The sequence below is a fragment of the Diabrotica undecimpunctata genome, chromosome 10, assembly GCF_040954645.1.
Source record: "Diabrotica undecimpunctata isolate CICGRU chromosome 10, icDiaUnde3, whole genome shotgun sequence".
In the NCBI taxonomy this organism is placed as follows: Eukaryota; Metazoa; Arthropoda; class Insecta; order Coleoptera; family Chrysomelidae; genus Diabrotica; species Diabrotica undecimpunctata.
Genome location: NC_092812.1, coordinates 62,169,417 through 62,190,612, shown reverse-complemented (window position 1 = coordinate 62,190,612; position 21,196 = coordinate 62,169,417). Strand labels below are relative to the sequence as shown.

General features: G+C 33.1%; 1 protein-coding gene across 1 annotated transcript in view; it reads right to left on the bottom strand.

Moving 5' to 3' along the window:
• LOC140452071 (epidermal growth factor receptor kinase substrate 8-like) overlaps positions 1 to 21,196 on the bottom strand; it is a 109,661-nt gene that overhangs the window by 37,550 nt on the left and 50,915 nt on the right. The window contains exon 3 of the mRNA XM_072546119.1: positions 4,696 to 4,842. Within this exon, the coding sequence (XP_072402220.1) occupies positions 4,696 to 4,842 (147 nt within the window). The remainder of the gene's footprint in view (positions 1 to 4,695; positions 4,843 to 21,196) is intronic.

Here is a 21,196-nt window from a genome sequence, read left to right as displayed (position 1 = left end):
GTGGCGCCTGTTAAACAATTTTAAATTTTTTGTTGTAAATTTTTATCTGACATGAATTTACAGAAGAAATAAATGCTTTTATGGATACTTTTCAAAAACAATCAGTAAAATGCTAATTTAGGTTTGATCGATGACATTGTAAGTACTTGACGAAACTTGAATTTGATAATCAACTAAGATAAACAAAATTCTAGTGATAAAAGAATGGTTTGGACTAATGTAAACTAAGAGAAAACATCACAGACTTTTAAATAATAAAGATGCATATGAATTTTACAGGGTTGTACACGCGAGTACAAAACGAGTTGGTTCACAATAAAATTGGTGTGAAGTGGAGAACTAAAGTAGAAACCCTCAATTTAGAAGAGTGATATCATAGTTTAAACGCGGAATATCCTCAAATTTAAATGTACACAGCGGCCCTCGAAAACTGCCTGTTTTCTCGATTGCAATTTGCGTTTCCTCATAAGAAATTACAGAATATATAAAGTAGTATATTTATTTGTGCTTCTCTATAGTAGACTTGACCAGAAGTTGTCGTACAATGTAGCCAATTCTTGTTCACAAGTAGTAATTATGGTCATACAAAACCTGTATTCTTCCATGCAGCGATTATTACCGTCATAAAAATACAAAAAAACCTGATTTTTTCAATAGTAAAAATTAAGCACAAAATTGTATTGAAATAAATTTTATTTATATGTTCCGTTTCGTTACATATTTAAATTTATAAAATAAAAATCGATATTTTAAAACAATATTTTTCAATCGTTTGGCAACTTTGGAATTAGCGACGGAATTCCGTTTCAATTCAGATCCACAGAAAGCCGTAAGACTAGTTTTTGTCGAGCGAGTGCCCATCAACAATAGGTTATTTACATTGGCGTTTCTGAGGGTAGGGTATTTTATGCGATAAGTTTGTGTTATTGATAAAACGTGTTATTGATAATACGAGTGTTATAGTTTGTCGTTTTATAGTAAATTTTTAGTTATATTCTGTGATTATTTGGTTTGAGTTTTATTGGAGTTGGACGAAAAACCGAGTTGTTCCAAGAGAAGACTGCAAAATTCTGATGTTGATTCCAAAAATGAAATGCCGCAAAAGAGACGGAAAATGTTAACGTCCGAAGAGAAGGTAATAATACGAAACGTTTATGAAGGAATTGTCGGCAGAAACATGGAATTAAATGTTAGCCAAGCGGTCGACATTTGTAGCAGTTTAACAAAAGTATCCGTTAGCTGTATTTATCGTGTACTTAAAAATACATCGGAAAATAAAAAGCAAGAAAAAGGTAAAACTAGAGGTAGGAAAAGCATTGTTTTGGATGACGAGACAAGGAATATTATACGTCGAAAAATTCATTCATTTTATTTTCGGAGTGAAATTCCAACACTGAAAAATATTTCTCAAGAGCTCGAAAACGATGACTCCTTACCCAAGATATCTCGTAGAGTCTTAACCAGGACCATGCGTGAAATGAACTTTCGATATGTAAAACTCAACAGAAAAAGTATACTATTAGAAAAAAATAAAATTATTGTGCGGAGAAGAAAATATTTAGAAGAAATACGCAAAATTCGCAGCACTGGACGCAAAATATGTTATTTGGATGAAACCTGGATTAACCAAGGTTGGAAAAGGTCATACAGTTGAAAAAGTTTGGCAAGATTTAAATGTCAAAAGTAAACGCGAAGCATTTATAGAAGGCTGATATACAGGATTAAAAGCTCCATCAGGAAAGGGACGGCGTTTAATCGTCACCCATATAGGAAGTGATACAGGGTTTCTTGATGATGGTTTTCTTCAATTTGAGTCGAAAAAAACAGGTGATTATTAAAGAAATTGAAAGGGAGGATTCAACAATGGCTTACAGAAAAGGGGATTGCATACGAAGAATCAATGCTCAAAATTTAGCTCCTTGACATTGCACGGTTAAGGAAAATTGAATATCTTAAATATGCTGTAGATGAAACTGCAAAAGATTATGGTGTCAAAGTTCTGCGTCTACCACCTTATCATTAACTTTTGATTCAAGCAATCCTCCATGTAACTCCAGAGAAATGGGCTAAATGTATAGGCCACATAATAAAAGAAGAACATCGTATGTGGGAACTTGACACTTATATAAAAGTTTTACTAGAGCCAATTATAATTACACCAGGTGGTGAAGATAATGACAGCGATAGCAGCACTGCATCTTCAGATTTAGACAGCGAATAATATTTTTTAATAGTTTAATAAGAACATCAGCATAAAAAAACCAAAAACAAAAAAAAACGAGAAGAACATAGTAAGTGTGTATAGTGTTTGTGTTTAAACACATCAAACATTATTTTTATTTTGTTTTTATAGAATTTTATTTTGTTTTATAGGATTTTATTTTGTTTTGTTTTATACTGTTTAAGTGTTTTGTTCATTTTATTTAATAAGACAATATGGCTCTTGGCGAACACCCATTTAAAAAAAGTATCGCGCCACAAGACATACCTCTGGGGTGGTGTGGAAACTGTCTTAAAATTTGTTTTAAAAAAATTTCATTGTGTAACTCTTTAAGGATGGGTCACGTCAAAAGACGTTTTAGCGTAACTTCCGCGACAGCCGGTTGGTATCAATAAACTTTCTGCAAAATTACTTCTTTTTTATAGCTTTTTGTTTGTGGCATTCTGTATTTTTAGGGGAATGTAGGGAATGGGCCACAAAATATTTATTCATATGTTTATTTATTGACGTTTCAATCTCTATATCCAGAGACCGTTTTCAATTATACAAATGATAGTACTATTTATTTTCTATGGCTTTTCGCTTGTCATTCTGTATTTTTAGAAATGATGTTGGGAATAAGCCACAATATATTTATTCAAATGTTTAATTTACGGACGTTTCGATCGCTATAAAGAGACCGTTTTCAAACATTCAAATGACAGATATATTTATTTTTCTATAGCTGCTTGTTTGTGGCATTCTGTATTTTTAGGGAGAAGGTTGGACATAAGCCACAATATACCTATTTATATGTTTAATACATTGACGTTTCGATCTCTATTCCGTTTTTAAAGATAGAAAAAAAAATAAACAATATAAGATTATAAAAATATATAATAATAAACAAATAAAATAAAGATAACTATCATTTATATCTTTGAAAGCGGTCTTTGGATATAGAGATCGAAACGTCAGTAAAAACTTGTAAATAAATATATTGTGGCCTATTTCGAACATTAATATTTAAAAAATAAAATATAATTAACGTTAAAATAAAAGTAAGTGTACGTCACTGGATTTCCAAACAGCTTTCCGCATTTCTGGGCCTTTAAACGATGACTCACTCTCTCAAATAGTGAAATTATACCATAGTTTGTTATTTTCTTCGACATTTTGGACTGCTGTAATACTAGTTATTGTGTTATTATTTTTTATTAAAATCAACTAGGAATAGGTAGAACTAGATGTTTTGTTTATTAGCAAACAGTAATTATATTTAGATTAACAAGTTCTTGTTTTTATTGCATCAAATGAGACTTTGTTGTTTTTGTCTAGGTACCTGTTGCACTAAATATGGATATAGGAATTCAGAAATGTTTATATTTATCGGTGAATATAAAACCAGTTGGTTCACAATAAAATTCGTGTAAAGTGGAGAACTAATTTGTTATTTTCTTCGACATTACGATATTGTCACTCATTCGTTTCAGAATGACCGCGAGGTAGTCAAAGTTCACTCGCAATGTTGCACGAATGATTATAATATCCATTGCAACAGCGTTACGGCTCTTATCCCAGTCACCACTACTACATATATATATATATATATATATATATATATATATATATATATATATATATATATATATATATATATATATATAAACATCAAAACCAGCCATTCATTTTTAGTATTTGAATCATGGCGTAAAACTAACATTTTATAAAAGAACAAGACGCTGAATGATTTGAAAAAAATTAAATTAGTGGTAATGGAACCTGAAAACAAGTATCAGAGAACAAGAAGAAGAGCCTCCAATCAATGATACCATACCTCAATAATCCTCAGCACCAACAATTCTACAAAAAAATTCACTAGAAGTAGTTGAAACTACACAAGAATACCCTACTGAAAATACTAACATGCAAAATAATGATTCCGTCCCATTACAGAAGAAAAGTAGCTACTTATGACCTTCCTATTAAAAAAAAATTTCTTCCTTTCGTTTCTTTATAAAATTATTATACTTTTAGATTAAATTTTCCGTTTTGTTATATACAGATTTTTGTATAAATAAACAAACAAAATTAATCCTTGAGTTTTCTTAACGTTTTTACTAAATACCTCAAAATGTTTTTGGCACTTAGCTCATTTGAAACTTCCACTCTTCAACTATGAACATATTTTGATAGACAATACATTCACGACGTATTTATTCATGTATGAAATTTGATTAAAAAATGTCTCATTCAGTAAACAGATGGGAGAAGGTCCACCTAGATTCGAATTCCGTACTATACATTACTATTATACTCGTATTATATTATACTAATATACTATTCGCACCTCAAAATCTCTATACAATTCACTGCACACACTCTTCCAGGATTGTTATAAATACCTAACGATGTTCTCATTTCTTACATAATATCAGTAATGCTTTATTCATAAGTAGGAGAATATTCACTTGATGAATTATTCAAAGATTTACCTGAAATATGTGCATTTCTGTTGGGTGTGATTGGTTTGAATTTGTTACGATAAACACTAGTATATTGTTATACATGTCCATTGGGTCTTGACTCATAAAGGCGCTCGGTTCTTGTATTGAGCTAGCAGGAAATCTTTCCATTACACTCTGAAACAAAAAAAAACTAAATTAAGAAACATGCTGAGAATAAAATTTAAATAAAAATTTAGTAATAAATACAAAAGTTATGCAGAGTAGGAAACATGATACATATACTACAAGATGTAGAAAAAAAAGTGTATTAATTAGTGAATTTTTGATAACAGCAGAGCGTTATAAAAGGCAATGCCTGGAGTAACCTCCAAGTGTTTGCAACTCCAAACTGTTGGTTGTAATTTTTTTATGCCACTTTTAATATGCAAAAACGGTGTTTTTTTATTAGTTTTATTGTACCAAATCAATATTTTAGGGTAACATGGGCAGTATATGGAATTAAAGTACATAAAAAAGCTTTAATTTGAGCTGCGCTACATTAAATTTGACCCAATAGTCAATTTTACTCATGTTTTTTTAATATAAATAGCAGTGTTTTAAAAATAGAATATAATATCGTCATATAATATAGGCCTTTAACTATCTAATGACACCAATTTTAATTCTTAATTGTTATAAACACAGCAGCTGTGATTTTTAAATAAATTAAGCTAACTTCACTTGTATTGGTCATAGAAAACTTTTTTTTTAATATTTGTGTTGACTTCAGCTATAAAGTTATAGACTTCAGCTATAAAGAATCACTACTGATCAACTAAGTATGTTAAAATTAATACAAAATAATAGCTACGATCAAAACTTAGGATTACATATAGTCCAGTTACTGTGGCATTTTCCCTTTAAATTTTTTATAACTGCACCGATTTATCTGAAATTTTTACAGTGGGTAGTAAATTACTCAAAAAACATAAGTTATATGGTGCCGATGTGTGCTTCTACCCCTGGGGTGGTTGGCACCCCATCTAGGGGGTTGAACTTTTTACACTCAAAATAACCCCGGAAATTGATAGAGAATTAAATTTTAAATAAAAAATGTCATATAAATTTTTTTCGCTAAATCAATACTTTTTGAGTTATACGCACTTGAAAAAGTAAACTTTTCGCAAACAAAAAACATGTTTTCCAATGATGTTGTACGAATAACTCAAAAACAAAGCGTTTTATTGAAAAATCTATAATGAACAAAAATAAAGCTTATAAAAAAACAAAGAGATTGTTTTTTTAATAAGTTTAATAAGTACAATACTAAGCGATTTATAATTGTTTGAAGATGACTTTTTGTTTTTGGGATACTATACTCGATGCATTTAACATCAAATATCGGAAAATGGATTTTTTTTTGATAAAAACTCATACAACACATTTTAAAGGGCTAGAAAAAACCTTTAAAATGAGCTATGTTAAAAGCCATTTAGATTAAAACAAAGCGAAATACGAAGGAAAGAATTTGAATTACTCTAGCGTTTAAAAGAAAAACCAGCAGTATAAGTAACACTATTTCGATCAGAATTGAAATTAAACGTATATCTTCTACAATTCATTTTTTTTAGTGTTATTTATAAGTTTTAACAGTTTAGCTTGTTTAAAATGCGTATTTTTTGAAAAAATCATGTTTAAATTAAAAAAATTTTTTTTTAATTATCTAAAAATTTATATTTTTTCAAAATAAATCTAAAACTATAAGAGATACGTAAAAAATGGCTCTATACCAAAATGTAGTTTTTTCTTAACAACAATTTTGTTTTTTTTATTTTTGTTGTAGCTCGAAAAATAATAGAGATATAGCCAATTGAAGTTTGAGATACAGCGGCTGACACACCTATAATTAGCACTTTGGCCCTTTACTATTTAAAAAGAAAGAATTTTAACATATTTTAATCTACTTAGTCTTGTAGCTTTTGAAATTACCATCAAAATATTTTTTTAATGGACACTGTAGCTTAAAAATTAACGTTAGTTACTCTAAAAAAATTTTGGAGCATGTTATTTATATTTTGGAGCATCAACTTATTTTCTGTATATATAAATGCTTTATTCAAGTATATTCGAAAAACTGGTAACAGACACACTAACACTCACACAAATATGTATATAATACATATATACATACATACATATATATATATATATATATATATATATATATATATATATATATATATATATATATAATATGTTTATAATAAAAACATCATGAGTATACTTAATTTTTTTATTTAGACATTTACCAAAGGGGAATTTGTTTCGTGAGCATAGAGGTGGTTTTTAAGGGTTGAAAATAAGCAACCAATCAAAAAATATTTTATTGATAAGAAAGGAATTTTTGAATATAAATGTACATTAAAAACTTTTGAAGTTGTTTAAAAAGATTTTTTTTATATATTTTGACATAGGGGGTAGTTTTTAAGGGTTGAAGTGTTGCAATCAACCAAAATTATTTTATATAAGCAGATAATTACATTGTAGATAATATAAATGCACTACAAAAGCGTTTGAACCTGTTAAACGATTTTTACAATTATTTCTATTATAAGGGGTGGTTTTTAAGATTATTTAATGGTTGAGAATGTACACAATATCCATTATTATAATTGACAATATTTCAATTACCTAATTTAACACGATTTAAATCCATAAAATGCTTTAATATAAATTTTTTTCATTATTTTCAATAAGGGGTGATTTCACCCCTTAAAAATAAAAAGCTCACCTAGCGCATATATAACTTTTGAAGAGGGAGGTAAGATAAGCCTAATTCCAAATTTTTAGCAAAATCGATTCAGTTATAAAAAATTTAGAGGTATTGACTTCTTTTCCTCCACAGTGACTGGAGTAATATGCTATTTATCAATTTTAAACAAGTTTATGACTCCCCAAATCGAACGAGGCTATATGAGGCCATGATAACATTAGAAATACCAGAAAAGCTTATAAGGCTAGAGATAATGACGCTTAGGAACACGATAAATAGGGTAACAATGGAAGGATGCTTTTCAAGACAGTTCACAGTGAATAGAGGTTTAAAACAAGGTGATCCGCTATCAAGGAATTTATTCAACGAAGTATTAGAACAAATCGTAAGAAGATCAAATATGAGCACAAACAGGACTATTTTCAATAGCAGGGAACAGTGCATAACGTACGTGGATGATGTGGTGATACTAGCGAGAACAAGAAAACATTCAGGAAAAGTTTTCCAGAAATTTAAAGAAGAAGCGAAAAGATACGGATTAATAATAAATCAAACAAAAACGAAATATATGGAAATGAGAGGAGGCATAACAAATAATAACAAATATATCAAAATGAAAGAAGCAGAGACTGTCTATAGTTTTGAAAAAGTGTCAGAATTTGAATACTTCGGAGTAACCATAACGAACATGGGAAAAGAAGAAAAAGAGATAGACAAAATATTAATGAAGGGTAGCAGAGCGATAGGCTCACTAAATTCAGTACTGAAAGCAAAAAATGTGTCAAGAACAGCTAAACTGCTAGTCCACGATACAATAATCAGACCCACAGTGATGTATGCAAGTGAAACGTGGATGATGAACCAGCAGGAAGAAAAGAAAGTAGAGATATGGGAAAGAAAAGTGCCCAGAAAAATCTTCGGAGGAATAAGACGGCAGAGAATATTTGGAGAAGACGAACAAATAAAGAAATAATGAGGATGTATGGAAAACCAGCAATTACAGCAAAAATACGAGCCCAAAGAGCTAGATAACTTGGTCACATTATAAGAGTGCCAGAGAATCGAAATGTTAAAACAATACTGAAGAAGGGGAAGAAATGGGGAAAAAAGAAGAGGACGTCCAAAGAAAAAATTGTTTGAAGTAGTAAAGCAGGACTTGTCAGAAATAGGCGTCAGAAATTGGAAGGAGAAAGCAAGAGACCGAAAAAATAAATAACCAAGTTTTTAGAAGCCATGGGCCTACAAGGCCTGTAGCGCTGTTATATATTTTTATAAATTTGACACCGCCAGAACTTTTTTTCTAAAAACGAATCTCTTGTTGGTCAATTATATTTTTATGTAGGAATAAAAATAATAACTTTATAATAACTTTGTAATAACTTTATAATAACTCTATAATATGATAACTTTATAGCTGAAGTCAACACAAATATTAAAAAGTTTTGATCGTAGCTATTATTTTGTATTAATTTTAACATACTTAGTTGATCAGTAATTATTCTTCCTGGTCTAAAACCTCCCTGGTATTCTCCAATCACTTTGTTGTCATACCTCTATAGTTTTCGCACTCCGTTTTGTCTTCTTTTTTATAGAAAGGACAAATAAGAGCGGTATTCCATTGTTTCGGCATTTCTTACTTTTGCTAAATTATTAGTGTCAAGTGAAATATCCTTTCCTTTAATCTTTAGCCACCTTCCTTAAAAATCTCAGCTGGGATACCACTTCCTCCTGCACTTTTGTTATTTTTTAGGTCTCTTATTGTTTCTTTGACTTCATTCAAAGTTGGTTCTTCGCACTTCCCTTCTTCATCTTCTTGCCAATTCTCATTTCCCTCAAGTTCCTCTTGTATTTATTAGATCTTTGAAATATTCCGCCTATCTGTTTAATTTTTCTGGTGTTCTTTGCTTCTGTAATACTGTGGATTATTCTTTGTAGTTTTTTTGGATTTCTTAACGTCTTGGTAGAAATTCTTTACCTCTTTGTTTATGTAGGCTTCTTCTATGTTTTTCAATTGCTTTTTTAGCTGTTCTCTTTTCTTTTTTCTTCAAATTCTTTTCACTTCTCTTCTTCTTGCCACATAGTTTTCGATCGCATTTTGGGTATTTTCTTTATCTCTTTGTAGTTTTGCCCTGTTTCATCTTACCAAAACATTCCTATATTTTTCAAAGAATGAGTCTTGCCGTCTTTTAATGTTCTCTTGTACGTCTGTATGGTCTGCCACTCTTCTTCTATATCCTGTTTGACTGGATTCTCTAGTTTTTTAATTATTTCTTCCTCCAGTCTGCTTCTCTTGAAGGCCCTCTAATTGGTAATTTAATCTATCTCTAACAGGTTTTGGAATTATTGGTAGTTCTTGTTTTAGTTTTGCTATTATTAGTTTATGGTCACTGTTGGTATCTGCCCCTCTGTAACTCCAGCAATCTATTATTGCCTTATCATGTTTGCTTTCAATTAGAACGTGATCTATCTGATTTTTTATTTTTCCATCGGGAGAAGTCCATGTTACCTTATGAATGTCTTTGTGATCAACTTTTGTGCTAGCTATCTTCATTTTGTTCTCTGTAGCAAATTCTATTAACTTTTTCCCGTTTTCATTTGATTTCTTATGTAAACTTCGCCCCCCTGTTATTCTTCTATATATTTCCTCTTTTTCGACTTTCGCATTCATGTTACCAATGATTATCTTTATATCGTATTTCTGTATATTCCCTACTAGGGTGCTTAGCTTTTCGTAAAACTCTGTTTTGGTTTCTAAATCTTTATCTTAAGTAGGCGCATGTACATTAATGATACTTATATTCCTATACTTTCCTCTTACTCTCAAGTAACAGTCTGTCTGATCTTGGTTAAAAATCTAGAACTGCTTTGTTTACTTTCTCCGACACCATGAATCCCACTGCAAAATATCTCTTGGTCCCCCACTCTTGAACAGTGTACTCTTTCCTATTTTTATTATTTCATTTCCTAGTTGTTTCGTTTCTTGCAGGGCACGGATATCTATTGTATATTTTCCATAATTTGATCTAATTTTCTTAAAGCTCCCTGCTCATAAGTATCTCTCACATTCCAAGTCCCAATTTTTATTATGTCCTTTGATTGTTGCCTTCCTTTTTTGTTTATTTTTCGGTTTTCCATGGTTGTATTCCTTTACCTTGCCGTTTCGGTATCATATCTCCCCGGTTGTTTTTCTTCTACTAGTTTTTTGGCAATTTTTCTTTGGTATTTTCTTTTTTGCATAAACTATTGGGTCAAATTTAATACACTACAGCTCAAATTAAAGTTTTTTTTATGTACTTTCATTTAATATTCTGCTCATTTTACACTCATTAAGATATTGATTTGATACAATAAAAGTAAAAATAATCAAAAACACCGTTTTTAAATCTTAGAAGTGCCAAAAAAAATGACAAGCAACAGTTTGGGGTTACATACACTTGGATGTTATTCCATGCATTGCCCTTCATAACGCCATGCTGGTTTCAAAAATTCACGTCATGTCTGCTTGTCTCTACATCTTGGACTAACAGTATAAACGGTTATACATAGTAATAAATTGAAGAGAGTTTAAAATACAAGAAATGAATATAGAGCATATACATTTTGTAGCTCAGCAAATGCTTAACATTACGTAATATTTACCACAGTTTGTAAATTGTTTTCATTTTAAAACAGTACCTATCTTTAAGGTAAGTTAAAATTTGTTCATATAAACTTTAGAAACAAAACACGCCAGTGCGAGAGTCGATGGTAAGATTGGACTTTCGTAGCCCGGTTAAGTTAACTCAAAAAATAGAGATACGGTTACAAAAATTCGCATAGAGCCAAAAACTGATACAAATATTCGGAAAACCATTATAAATGAAATGTTAAAGGTATCCATCAATCCCATATCTTCAAAAAAATTTATTCAAGGTCAAAGATCGCAAATATAGGTTGTTTGCGTTTTTCAGCCAAACAGTAAGTTTTACCATAAAAATACATCCGATAAAAATTGTAGATCACACAATAATTATCTATAAAGATTATCGCTTAACTTTTTCTCCTAAGAATCACCGTTTTAAATATATAACGTTTTCATTATCCTAACGTCCACTTAAAAATGATGGTAAGGTAATAAAAATAATCCCCGCTTATAAATCTTCTATTGTTGAAATTTTGTAAGTTATCAGGACTAACTTAAATCCTAATAAAATAAGTCTGCAAATTAAGGTTTTATATATAAGAAGTTGAGCTCGCTAAACTACTTAAAATTGATAATCTTCACCACCTTGTGATTAGGGAGAATTTGGAGGTTTTCTTAAATTGGTGTTTGAAGATTAATCTGTAAATTTACCTGTTGCGTATCGTAAAATACAATGTACCGTTCCCGTCATAAAAAACTGGTACAACTCTTATAACCGAAAATCGTGTTTTTCAAGTTGTGAAGTTGATCTTGTCACATTATGTCATTCTAATTTCTAGTACAACGTTGCCAGTTCAACGAAAATATTGTATAAAATCAGCTAAAAGGAGGGTTGTGTGACAGACACATTATAAAATTACAGTACTTGCATTCCAATGTTCCCTGGGCCAATACCCTACGTTTAAAGATCCTTTAAACATTTTGGGCATTACCTCAACCCTCTCTCTGTTAAATTTATTAGATACGGTTTTTTGTTGTGAATGATAATAATAGTAGGGGAGAGGGGGGTTAGTGTGGACATGGGGTTAGTGTGGACATAGTTAATTATTTAAAAACTCGCATTTAAATCTGCCGCCCAGTCTGTTCAGGAAGTGACTATTAACGCCACCGAACACCACGTAAAAGTTGGTTGAAATATTTTCTATAATATGGCCGCCAGTGACAGAAAGTGATTTTGTGTGTTGTATCCATTTATTTCACACGGTAAGTAAAATTATACTAAAATTGAAGTTATTGAACTAATTGTATACCTAAGTTAGTGTATGGCTTCTGGAATATTTAATTACTAAATTTGATATGGAATGAGATAAAATTATCATTTTTCGAAACGTCATTCCATTGTTACTGTCAAACATGGCGTTCGGGGTTAGTGTGGACAAATCATCAGCTGTCCACACTAACCCCACAAATGATTATATTTCCAAAAATCATGTGATAAAAATCGCTTTTTTGTTTCAGATGAGGACTTACAGTAGAAAAACGGCGAGAGCTGATATTGATGAAAAAGTTGTAGAGCGTGCAATAAAGGATATCCTAAGAAAAAAAGGAAGCTTGAGAAATATTGCAGAGAAATATGAATTGAAAAAAAGTATGCTTCACAAAAGAGTCATTTTGGCTAAGAGGAACCTTCAAGATGCTAATATACCCTCTGGTGATGATTCAGGTAACGAAGATGAGTTAGAAATTGTTAGCTTGAATGTTTCTGGCGTCAATAAATTTCGAGGTCGCCAAATATTTTCTGATGAACAAGAACAACACATTGTCAATTATCTTAAGAAGGCGTCTCGATTACATTATGGCTTGACTTACAAGCAGGCTTGTACCCTAGCTTTTGAGTATGGTAGTGCTCTACAAATAGAAATTCCTTCGAATTGGACTAAAAATAAGATAGCAGGAAAGGACTGGATATATTCATTTATGAAACGACATGGAGATTTATCTCTTAGAAAACCTGAAAATACAAGCATAGCACGAGATGCAGCCTTTAACAAATCCAACGTGGATTTATTTTTTGATAATTACATTGGAGTTTTAGATAAATTTAAAGGAAGGCCAGAAAGGATAATAAATTTAGATGAGACAGGTATACCCACGGTCTTACCACCACCCAAACGCATAGAGAATCTGGAATTACTCTTTTATCGTTTCCGCCACATTGTAGCCACAAACTACAGCCGCTAGATGTTGCAGTATATGGTTCTTATAAAGCTGCATTACGGGTTGCAATGGGAGACTGGCTTCAAAATCATCCAGGCAGACCTATACAAATATATGATGTTGCTCAACTGTGTGGTATTGCTTTTCCTGTGGCATTTACAATGAAGAATATAACATCTGGATTCAGATCTGCTGGTTTATGGCCAATAAATCGTCTTGTATTCACCGATGAGGATTATGAAGCTGCCGAAACAACAGATAGGAATCAAGAACCACCAACAGCAATGAACCCAAGAAATCCTGAAGATCCTGAGCGAATATTAGAAGTTGCTTCAATCTCCACAAGACTGCTACCTGTAGCTCCCATTACGCTTTCACCATCAGTAGCAACTACATCAACAGCTGTAATTACTCCTGAGAGCTGCCGCCCTTTTCTAAAAGCAGATCGCTCATCAAACTCCAAAGCAAGAAAAAATAAAAAGTCGACTATTTACACGAGCACACCAGTGAAAGATCAGTTGGAAGCTGAAAAAGAGGCTAAAGATTTGAAGGAAAGACGTGCGCAAGAAAGAGCTGAAATGCGAGAAAAGAATAGAGTGAAGAAATCTCTTTCCTATGAACCAAAAAGGAGTAGGAAAGAATCTTCCTCTTCCAATTCTTCTACAGAAGTAATACTTGAATCAGAGGATGAAGGCTGGATGGAAGATGATGGTCAGGACAACGATATTTTTATGGACAAACAAATGAAGAAAAATGATTTCGTACTTGTAAAATTTATGGGTAAAAAATCGGTAACACACTATGTTGGCCAAATCGTAGATATTCGAGATGTGGAGGTACAAATTAATTTTTTAAGGAAAAAAGTGAATAATTTCGTATTTCCCGAAGTTGAAAATGTCTCAGTTGTCGACAAGAACGATATTGTCGGAATTTTGGAGCACCCAGTAGACACTGGCACGAAAAGGCAAGGAAGATTATTTTCATTTAATATTAATTTCAGTTCTTATAATGTATCGTAGTTTCTTTTTGTTAACATAAAGTTTTCAGTATTCCTGTATATGTTTTACTATGCGTCCACTATAACCCCATACTCTGTCCACTTTAACCCCACCACGGGGTCATTGTGGACAAATTATTGATTCCGATTTGAATCAAAATATTTGTTCTATTAAGAAAGATACAAATAAAATATTCACATCGAAAGTTGAGTTGATGTTTACAGTAAATATGTGAGGTAAGTTCAGCAATAAGAATCTTATACATATTTTTTAATTTGCTAATAAGTAAAAATGGTCCACAGTAACCCCCTTCTCCCCTACCTATATAAAAACTTTAAACATTTTTGAACGTTCTTTTTTTTGTTTTTTATTTTATTTTATTTAGATTTAGTGCAATTCCGTTATCTGTGATGGCAACAACCATGGACGTATAAATAAAGAATGGCAACTTTATTTATACGTCCATGGCAACAACGAATTGATTCACGAACCATTGTGTCAAGTCTAAACACAGGTTTACATTGGGAAAAAAAGTGTACCAGTTTTATATGACGGGAACTGTACATCGTACATCAAAAACAACTACAGTACATTTAACCAATTTACAGTAGATAAGTACATATTACCTAACGTTACGGGCTGATACGTTACTTTTGATCAGCGCACGTGTATTTATGTTTATTTGTTTTGTTTTTTCACATATAAGATTATATTTTTTTCTTCTTGTTTGAAATTTTTAAAATTAAATCAAAAATGGAAAACGGTAAAAATCGACTCCACTTCAGCAATGAAGATGATTTGTTCCTGTCAGGCCCTGTCAGGGAAGTTTTCAGAACCCTTAAGAGTATCCAAAAAGGTGGAGATTAATTCAAATTAACATGCTCCAAATAATTGGAAAAATACAACTTTAAGGAAATTAAAAGATGGGGTTAAAAACTTGGTCACTAAGTTTGGTCAGAGAGATACGAAACTTCAAATTAAGTAAGTATACATTTTGTTTGGCTCTTTGTATATAACTATGTATAATAATTTAATCAAGATGAACCAGGATTTGATAAAATAGTTGTGTTATCTATTATAATTTGTAGTATTTGCTTTGTAGTAGTTACAATATGTAGTAGGTACCTACTCAAAATTGTTTTAATAATAATTTTTGCTTAACTCTTCAGTACTCGCGTGGGATATCAGCGTATCCCGCTTGCCGGAAAACCGCGCATGCTTACCTAGAAAACCAGTTTCTATGTAAGCTTTCTGGACAGTTCACTTAAGACGGTGAGGTGCGTATGTGTGCGTTTTCTGTTCAGAGTTGAGGTTAAATCTTGTTGTGGTCCTTCATTTTATATTGAAAGGGCAGTTGAATATATATTTTAGACCTGATTTATCCTAGGAAGCATTTGAGAACGCTCATTTAATAAATTGCTATGCAAGTAATCCAGGTTTAAGATATAGTAAACGACAACGCTGTTGATAAAACTGAGATACATTCAAAGATTATAATCTAGTAAAAATTGTTAGGTTCTTAATACAAAATAGGCGATTTTACGTTCTGCTGGGGAAAAGAAAGGTCGATCGAGAAGAGAAAATAATGGTCTGGCGCAGGATAGCATCAGAACCCCATCATATTTAATAAATACGCAATGTAACAACCAACTCACAAGTATACAGATACTTCATGCCGAGTATCCTATTTACTAACGACTTGGCCATGACTGTGCAAGGAAAAACCTTGGAGAAAGTATAAAAACAAGCTATAAAATGCACTAGATACGATATTAAACTACTATTAAAGCTTTTTCTATCTCTGTACCCACTTCTACCCACTAAGCAAAAAAAAAGACTTCAAATCAAAAGGGGTGGTGTCACTCTCAAACAAATGGAGCAACAACTCTATCTTGGTGTCACGCTAGACAGGTGACCTATATACAGATGCCACTATGAAAACAAACGTTAGAAAGTCGCTGCCAAAAATAACTTCCTCAGAAAACTCACCAGTAGGAGGTAAGGAGAGAATGGTCATCTTAAGAGACAGTGCCCGTGCGCTTTGCTATTGTCATCCTGAACGAAATGTGTACTTCTTTAAGTTCCATCTTCTATCGAAGGTTGGAAATTATCATGGCTATGCGGATCCTGTTGACTGTCACTCTAAATGGTTCTGAACTACTACATTCAAACCATTCCCTCAAGTTCTTAAGCCATGATATTCTTCGTCTTCCCACGTCTTCTTGTATATTCTTCTTCTTCAAGTGCCATGTCCGCGGCGGAGGTCGGCAATCATCATAGCTATTCGGACTTTTGAGACGGCTGCTCTGAAAAGTTCATTTGATGTAGATCCATACCAGTCTCTTAGGTTTCGCAGCCATGACATTCTACACTCCCTATGCTTCTCTTTCCTTGGATCTTTCCCTGCATAATCAGTTGGAGCAAGGTGTATTTCTCTCCACGTGTAATATGTCCGAGATATTCAGAAGTCTTCTATAAACCCACAGCTCGAATGATTTCAGTTTTTTCATTGATCTCGCATTCAAGGTCCAAGATTTCATTCCATAAAACAAAGTCGAAAAAACCTAGGACCTCGCCAACCTAACTTTTAGTTCCAATTTTAAATCCCTTGTACATAGCACTCTTCTCATTTTGTTGAAATTTGCTCTAACCTTTTCTATTCTGATTTTGATCTCCTGAATGTAATCATTATTCCCAGATATGCGTATTTGTCCACTTGTTCAACGTTGGTTCCGTTTATTAGAATATTCTTGTTATTTCTTCGAGTTTTCGATATTCTCATAAAGACCGCACTCTTTTCCATACTCCGCTATTCTGGTCACCAGTCTTTGAATAGCACAGTATCGTCCGCATATCTAATGTTATTAATGAGAACTCCATTTACCTTTATTCCAGCTGTTTCTCCCTCAAGAGCTTTTTCAGGATCTCTTCGGAGTAGGCCTTACAAAGAATTGGCGACAATACGTATCTTTGTCTCACTCCACGTCTAATTGTTCTGTAATCTTCTTGTATAATAAGCTGCAATAATGAGTATCTTTGCCCTCTCATAACATGGCCTAAGTATTCAAGTTTCCTTCTTTTGATAGTTAATATTATTATTTCAACTTATTTAGTTACACTTGTTTTAATATCCACGCTTCCAAGCCATAAAGAAGAGTAGTGAATACGTAACAAAGAAACTTTTTAAGTTAAACGAATGATGCACGTGCTATTTCAATACGTGTCTTAATTTCTTTGGTTTGGTCAATTTGACGTTATTTATGTTCCTAGGTATTTGTATGTATCCACACTCTCAATTACAGTATCCTTAACAATCAATTGGATCTTTGCATCTGCTGATTGAGTCATGATCATGCATTCAGTTTTTTTTCAAATTCATCCTTAGTCCGTATTCATGACAGCATTCATTAAGTCGTTGCATAACGTTCTGTAAATCATCAGGCTGTATGAAGCCAACTACAATAAAAAAAAATATATAGAGCCGTCGGTTTTGCTAGTCACAATTACTGCAGAAAAAGAAAAGCGTGGAACCGACCAAGCAGACAGTTAATGAACGCCACCTTTTTTGCCGAATTCAAATCCAAAAGATTAAAATGCCGTAGAGGATTTCGAAATGTCGGCCCACCTTGCAACTACCTACTCACCCTTCAAGGAGATGCCCAGTGGCGTCAATTAGAAACGGTTAATATGGAGAACCCTGAACCGAATAAGAACCGGTATCGCACAAGTCAAAACCACAGTATATTGCTAAAGAATCTTTAGCCATATACTGTGTCAAAACCAACCAAATAAAGTGGGCCATAAGACAGGAAACAGATTATAAATACGGAGTGATACAGATCATGGAACACGTACTGACCAGCCCAACAACCTTAGTACCATCAATGTCGACGATTTAGAGCTTAACAAGCCGTTTAGCATTGGGTCGAAATTTTGTAAATTCCGACACGAAAAAGTAAAGCAGCAATAACAATTCCCATGCAAAATATTCATACGACATGCAATTATTTACATCAAGTTTTGTTTACGCAAACAGAATAACTTATGATACGTAAAATTGCTAGATAATAATACCGACAATTAAGGCAATTAAGCTGGATTTTTATAAACTAGATTCACTGCCATGTAGGGCTCAAGCTCAATGTGAAATGCCTGAATAACTAATAATTAAAATGATGTTTTATAGTAATTGCTCAATATGGATATCATTATACTCTGGGTATTCTAATATATACAAGGTTGGGATAAAATATGGAACCAACTAATTATCGTTTTTTAGCAAGCAAGTTTTTGTCTACAAAACTTGGTACGTCTGATTAATGAGTAACAAGTTATTTTAAAATCTGCAAAAATATTTAGGGTGTCCCATTTAAATTAAATTTTAAGGGGATTTCTGGTGAAACCAGAAGTAGTATAGTAAGAAAAACATGACATCAGATGCCCCTGTATGTCATTGTTACAGACTGGAGTACATGCAAAATGCATACGCACATATAGATGCTGCATATTTCTCATGTTTTTCATAAATGGCAATATTTGGAGATTTAAGAGCATACAATTTCATATTTTGATATCTAGAAATAGCAGTATCTTAGTAACATCCATTAAAATAAAATGTGAAAGTATATATTCGGCTCTTAAGCTCCTTTGCTGTAGTAGAGATAGTGCACTCCTGACCACGGCGCAGCAGACGAAATTTGTTTTACAATAGAACCTCTCTGCCTTTACGTGAATTTTGACTCCGCCTTCGCACAGCTCCATGGTCAGGAGTGTTTGGACTATCTTTACCCATAAACATAATAGGCGGTATCACTATAGGTATCACCGTCCCGGTGTTTAACAGTATAGACTTCCTAGAGAAGATTACATTAGTAAACACCACATTATATTTTGAATATTACAAATACTACTAGTACTTTCTGCTTTATGAATTATTCTAAAAAAAAGATACAAAATTAAATTTTAAGGGTAGGGTAGGTATCTTAGATTATTATATAAATGGTTAGTCTTAAATCAATCAGTGGTTGCAGTTCTAATAGGGTCTACTCTATCCGGGGGCTGGTGTACCGCAGGGAGCAGTGCTGTCGCCTTATGTGTATACCATATACACTGCAGATACACCGACTGAACTCAGATCACGACTGAGCCTGTATGCTGATGAAAGAGCTATAGCAGCCAGTAGCAGAGACCCGGATTTAGCCACCAATCACCTACAAAACGCACTAAATAAACTGCAAAGATGGTGCATTAAGTGGAAAATTGCACTAAACCCCGAGAAAACTCAGGCGGTTATGTACTAGAAAAGAAAAAGTAGACCAAACAGGGAAATAAAAATAACAAACACTTTAATAGAATGGAGCAATGAGGTCAAATATCTAGGAGTAATCCTAGATAAGAGGCTAACTTTCACCGAAAATGTCTACAAGCCAAAGGCGCTAAGGAGTCAACTCTCACCTCTAATAGGCAGAAGAAGCAAACTAAGATTTCAAACAAAAATCAGAATGGCAAATAGTGTAATTCTACCTACACTGGAATATGCATCTGCGACATGGGGCCACAGATACAAACTCAACAGGAAGAAAATCCAAACCTCGCAAAATCAGATAATCACAGACGCATTGAACATACCTAAATACGTTTTTAGGGGCTCAAAACAAAAAAGGATCCTGCGCACGGTGGATGAAAAAGCCTATGACATCTTTAACAGCCTAAGAAACCATCCAAATATGAAATTAAGAGGGTTGACTAGCTACGACGAAAACGAGAGGACGATACATAAACGACCAAAACATCAAATCACAAGATATAGGAAAGTACAGGACCAATGAAGAATCGAGATAGCCACCCGATAGTCAATTACACATAACAGTAAGCAGATAGGAGGTAAACCCAAAAACACTGGCGAGAGGGTACGCTTTTAGGATAAGTACAATATACACGGGGTGTGTGATGGCCTTATACACCTGGGAATGCACACCCCACCACACGCACACTTTTTAGATTAGTTAGTTATTAAAAAAAACTTTGTCTCCTATCAAGTCATATATATTTCTTTCAAATTTCAAGTGAATTACTTATTTATTATCAGGCAAACTAAATTCATCACTGGTAAAGTATACAAGATCTTTAATGCAGCCGCTTATAGGCATAGGTTCCTAAGGTAGGTCGAAGAAAAAGACATCAGTCGAGAATTCTGAGCATCGAGGCCATGTCCGACAAGCATGGGTTCGATGGCCAGGCCTTTCGGGTGCTCAGCCGGCTAGGAAATCAAAATTTATGTTTGCCAAATCGGCGACTGAGTAATGGAACACATACATATTTCGGACAGAGAGACATCAACTTAGGTTGGTGGCTCTCTGTTCGGAACACACACTTTTTTTAGGGACCTTAGTCCCGTAGTCAAGTTAGATTAATTTCTAATAGAATCAGTAAATTCAATAGGAAGAAAAGACGGTATGTGTGTTACCCTTACAGTTAGGTGGCTTAACCACAATCAAGGAAAACAGAGGGTGAGGACACCCAAACTAGGGTGGAAGAAAAGAATAAAAAGAGAACTGAACATAGAATGAAACGTGTTGCCGATTAGGTGATGTCAGCCGCGCATGTTGACCGCGGCCACAGCAACGGACTTGGTCATTATGGCCGCGGTGAGTTGATGTTGTCCATAATTTTTTTTGCATTTTTTTTAAAAACTAAATAGTTTATAAATAGGAGTAAGACAAAGATCATGATAGTAGACAGAGCTCGAAATAATCTTCAACATATTAAAGAAATTGGGGGCTTTGACGTAGTAAATAGTTTCATATACCTGGGGTCCCTAATAACAAATGACGGAGGGTGTGACAGAGAGATACATAGAAGGTTGACTATTGCTAGAACAGCTATGATGAAACTGGTAGCAATTTGGAAAAATTCTAGCATAACAATACACACAAAACT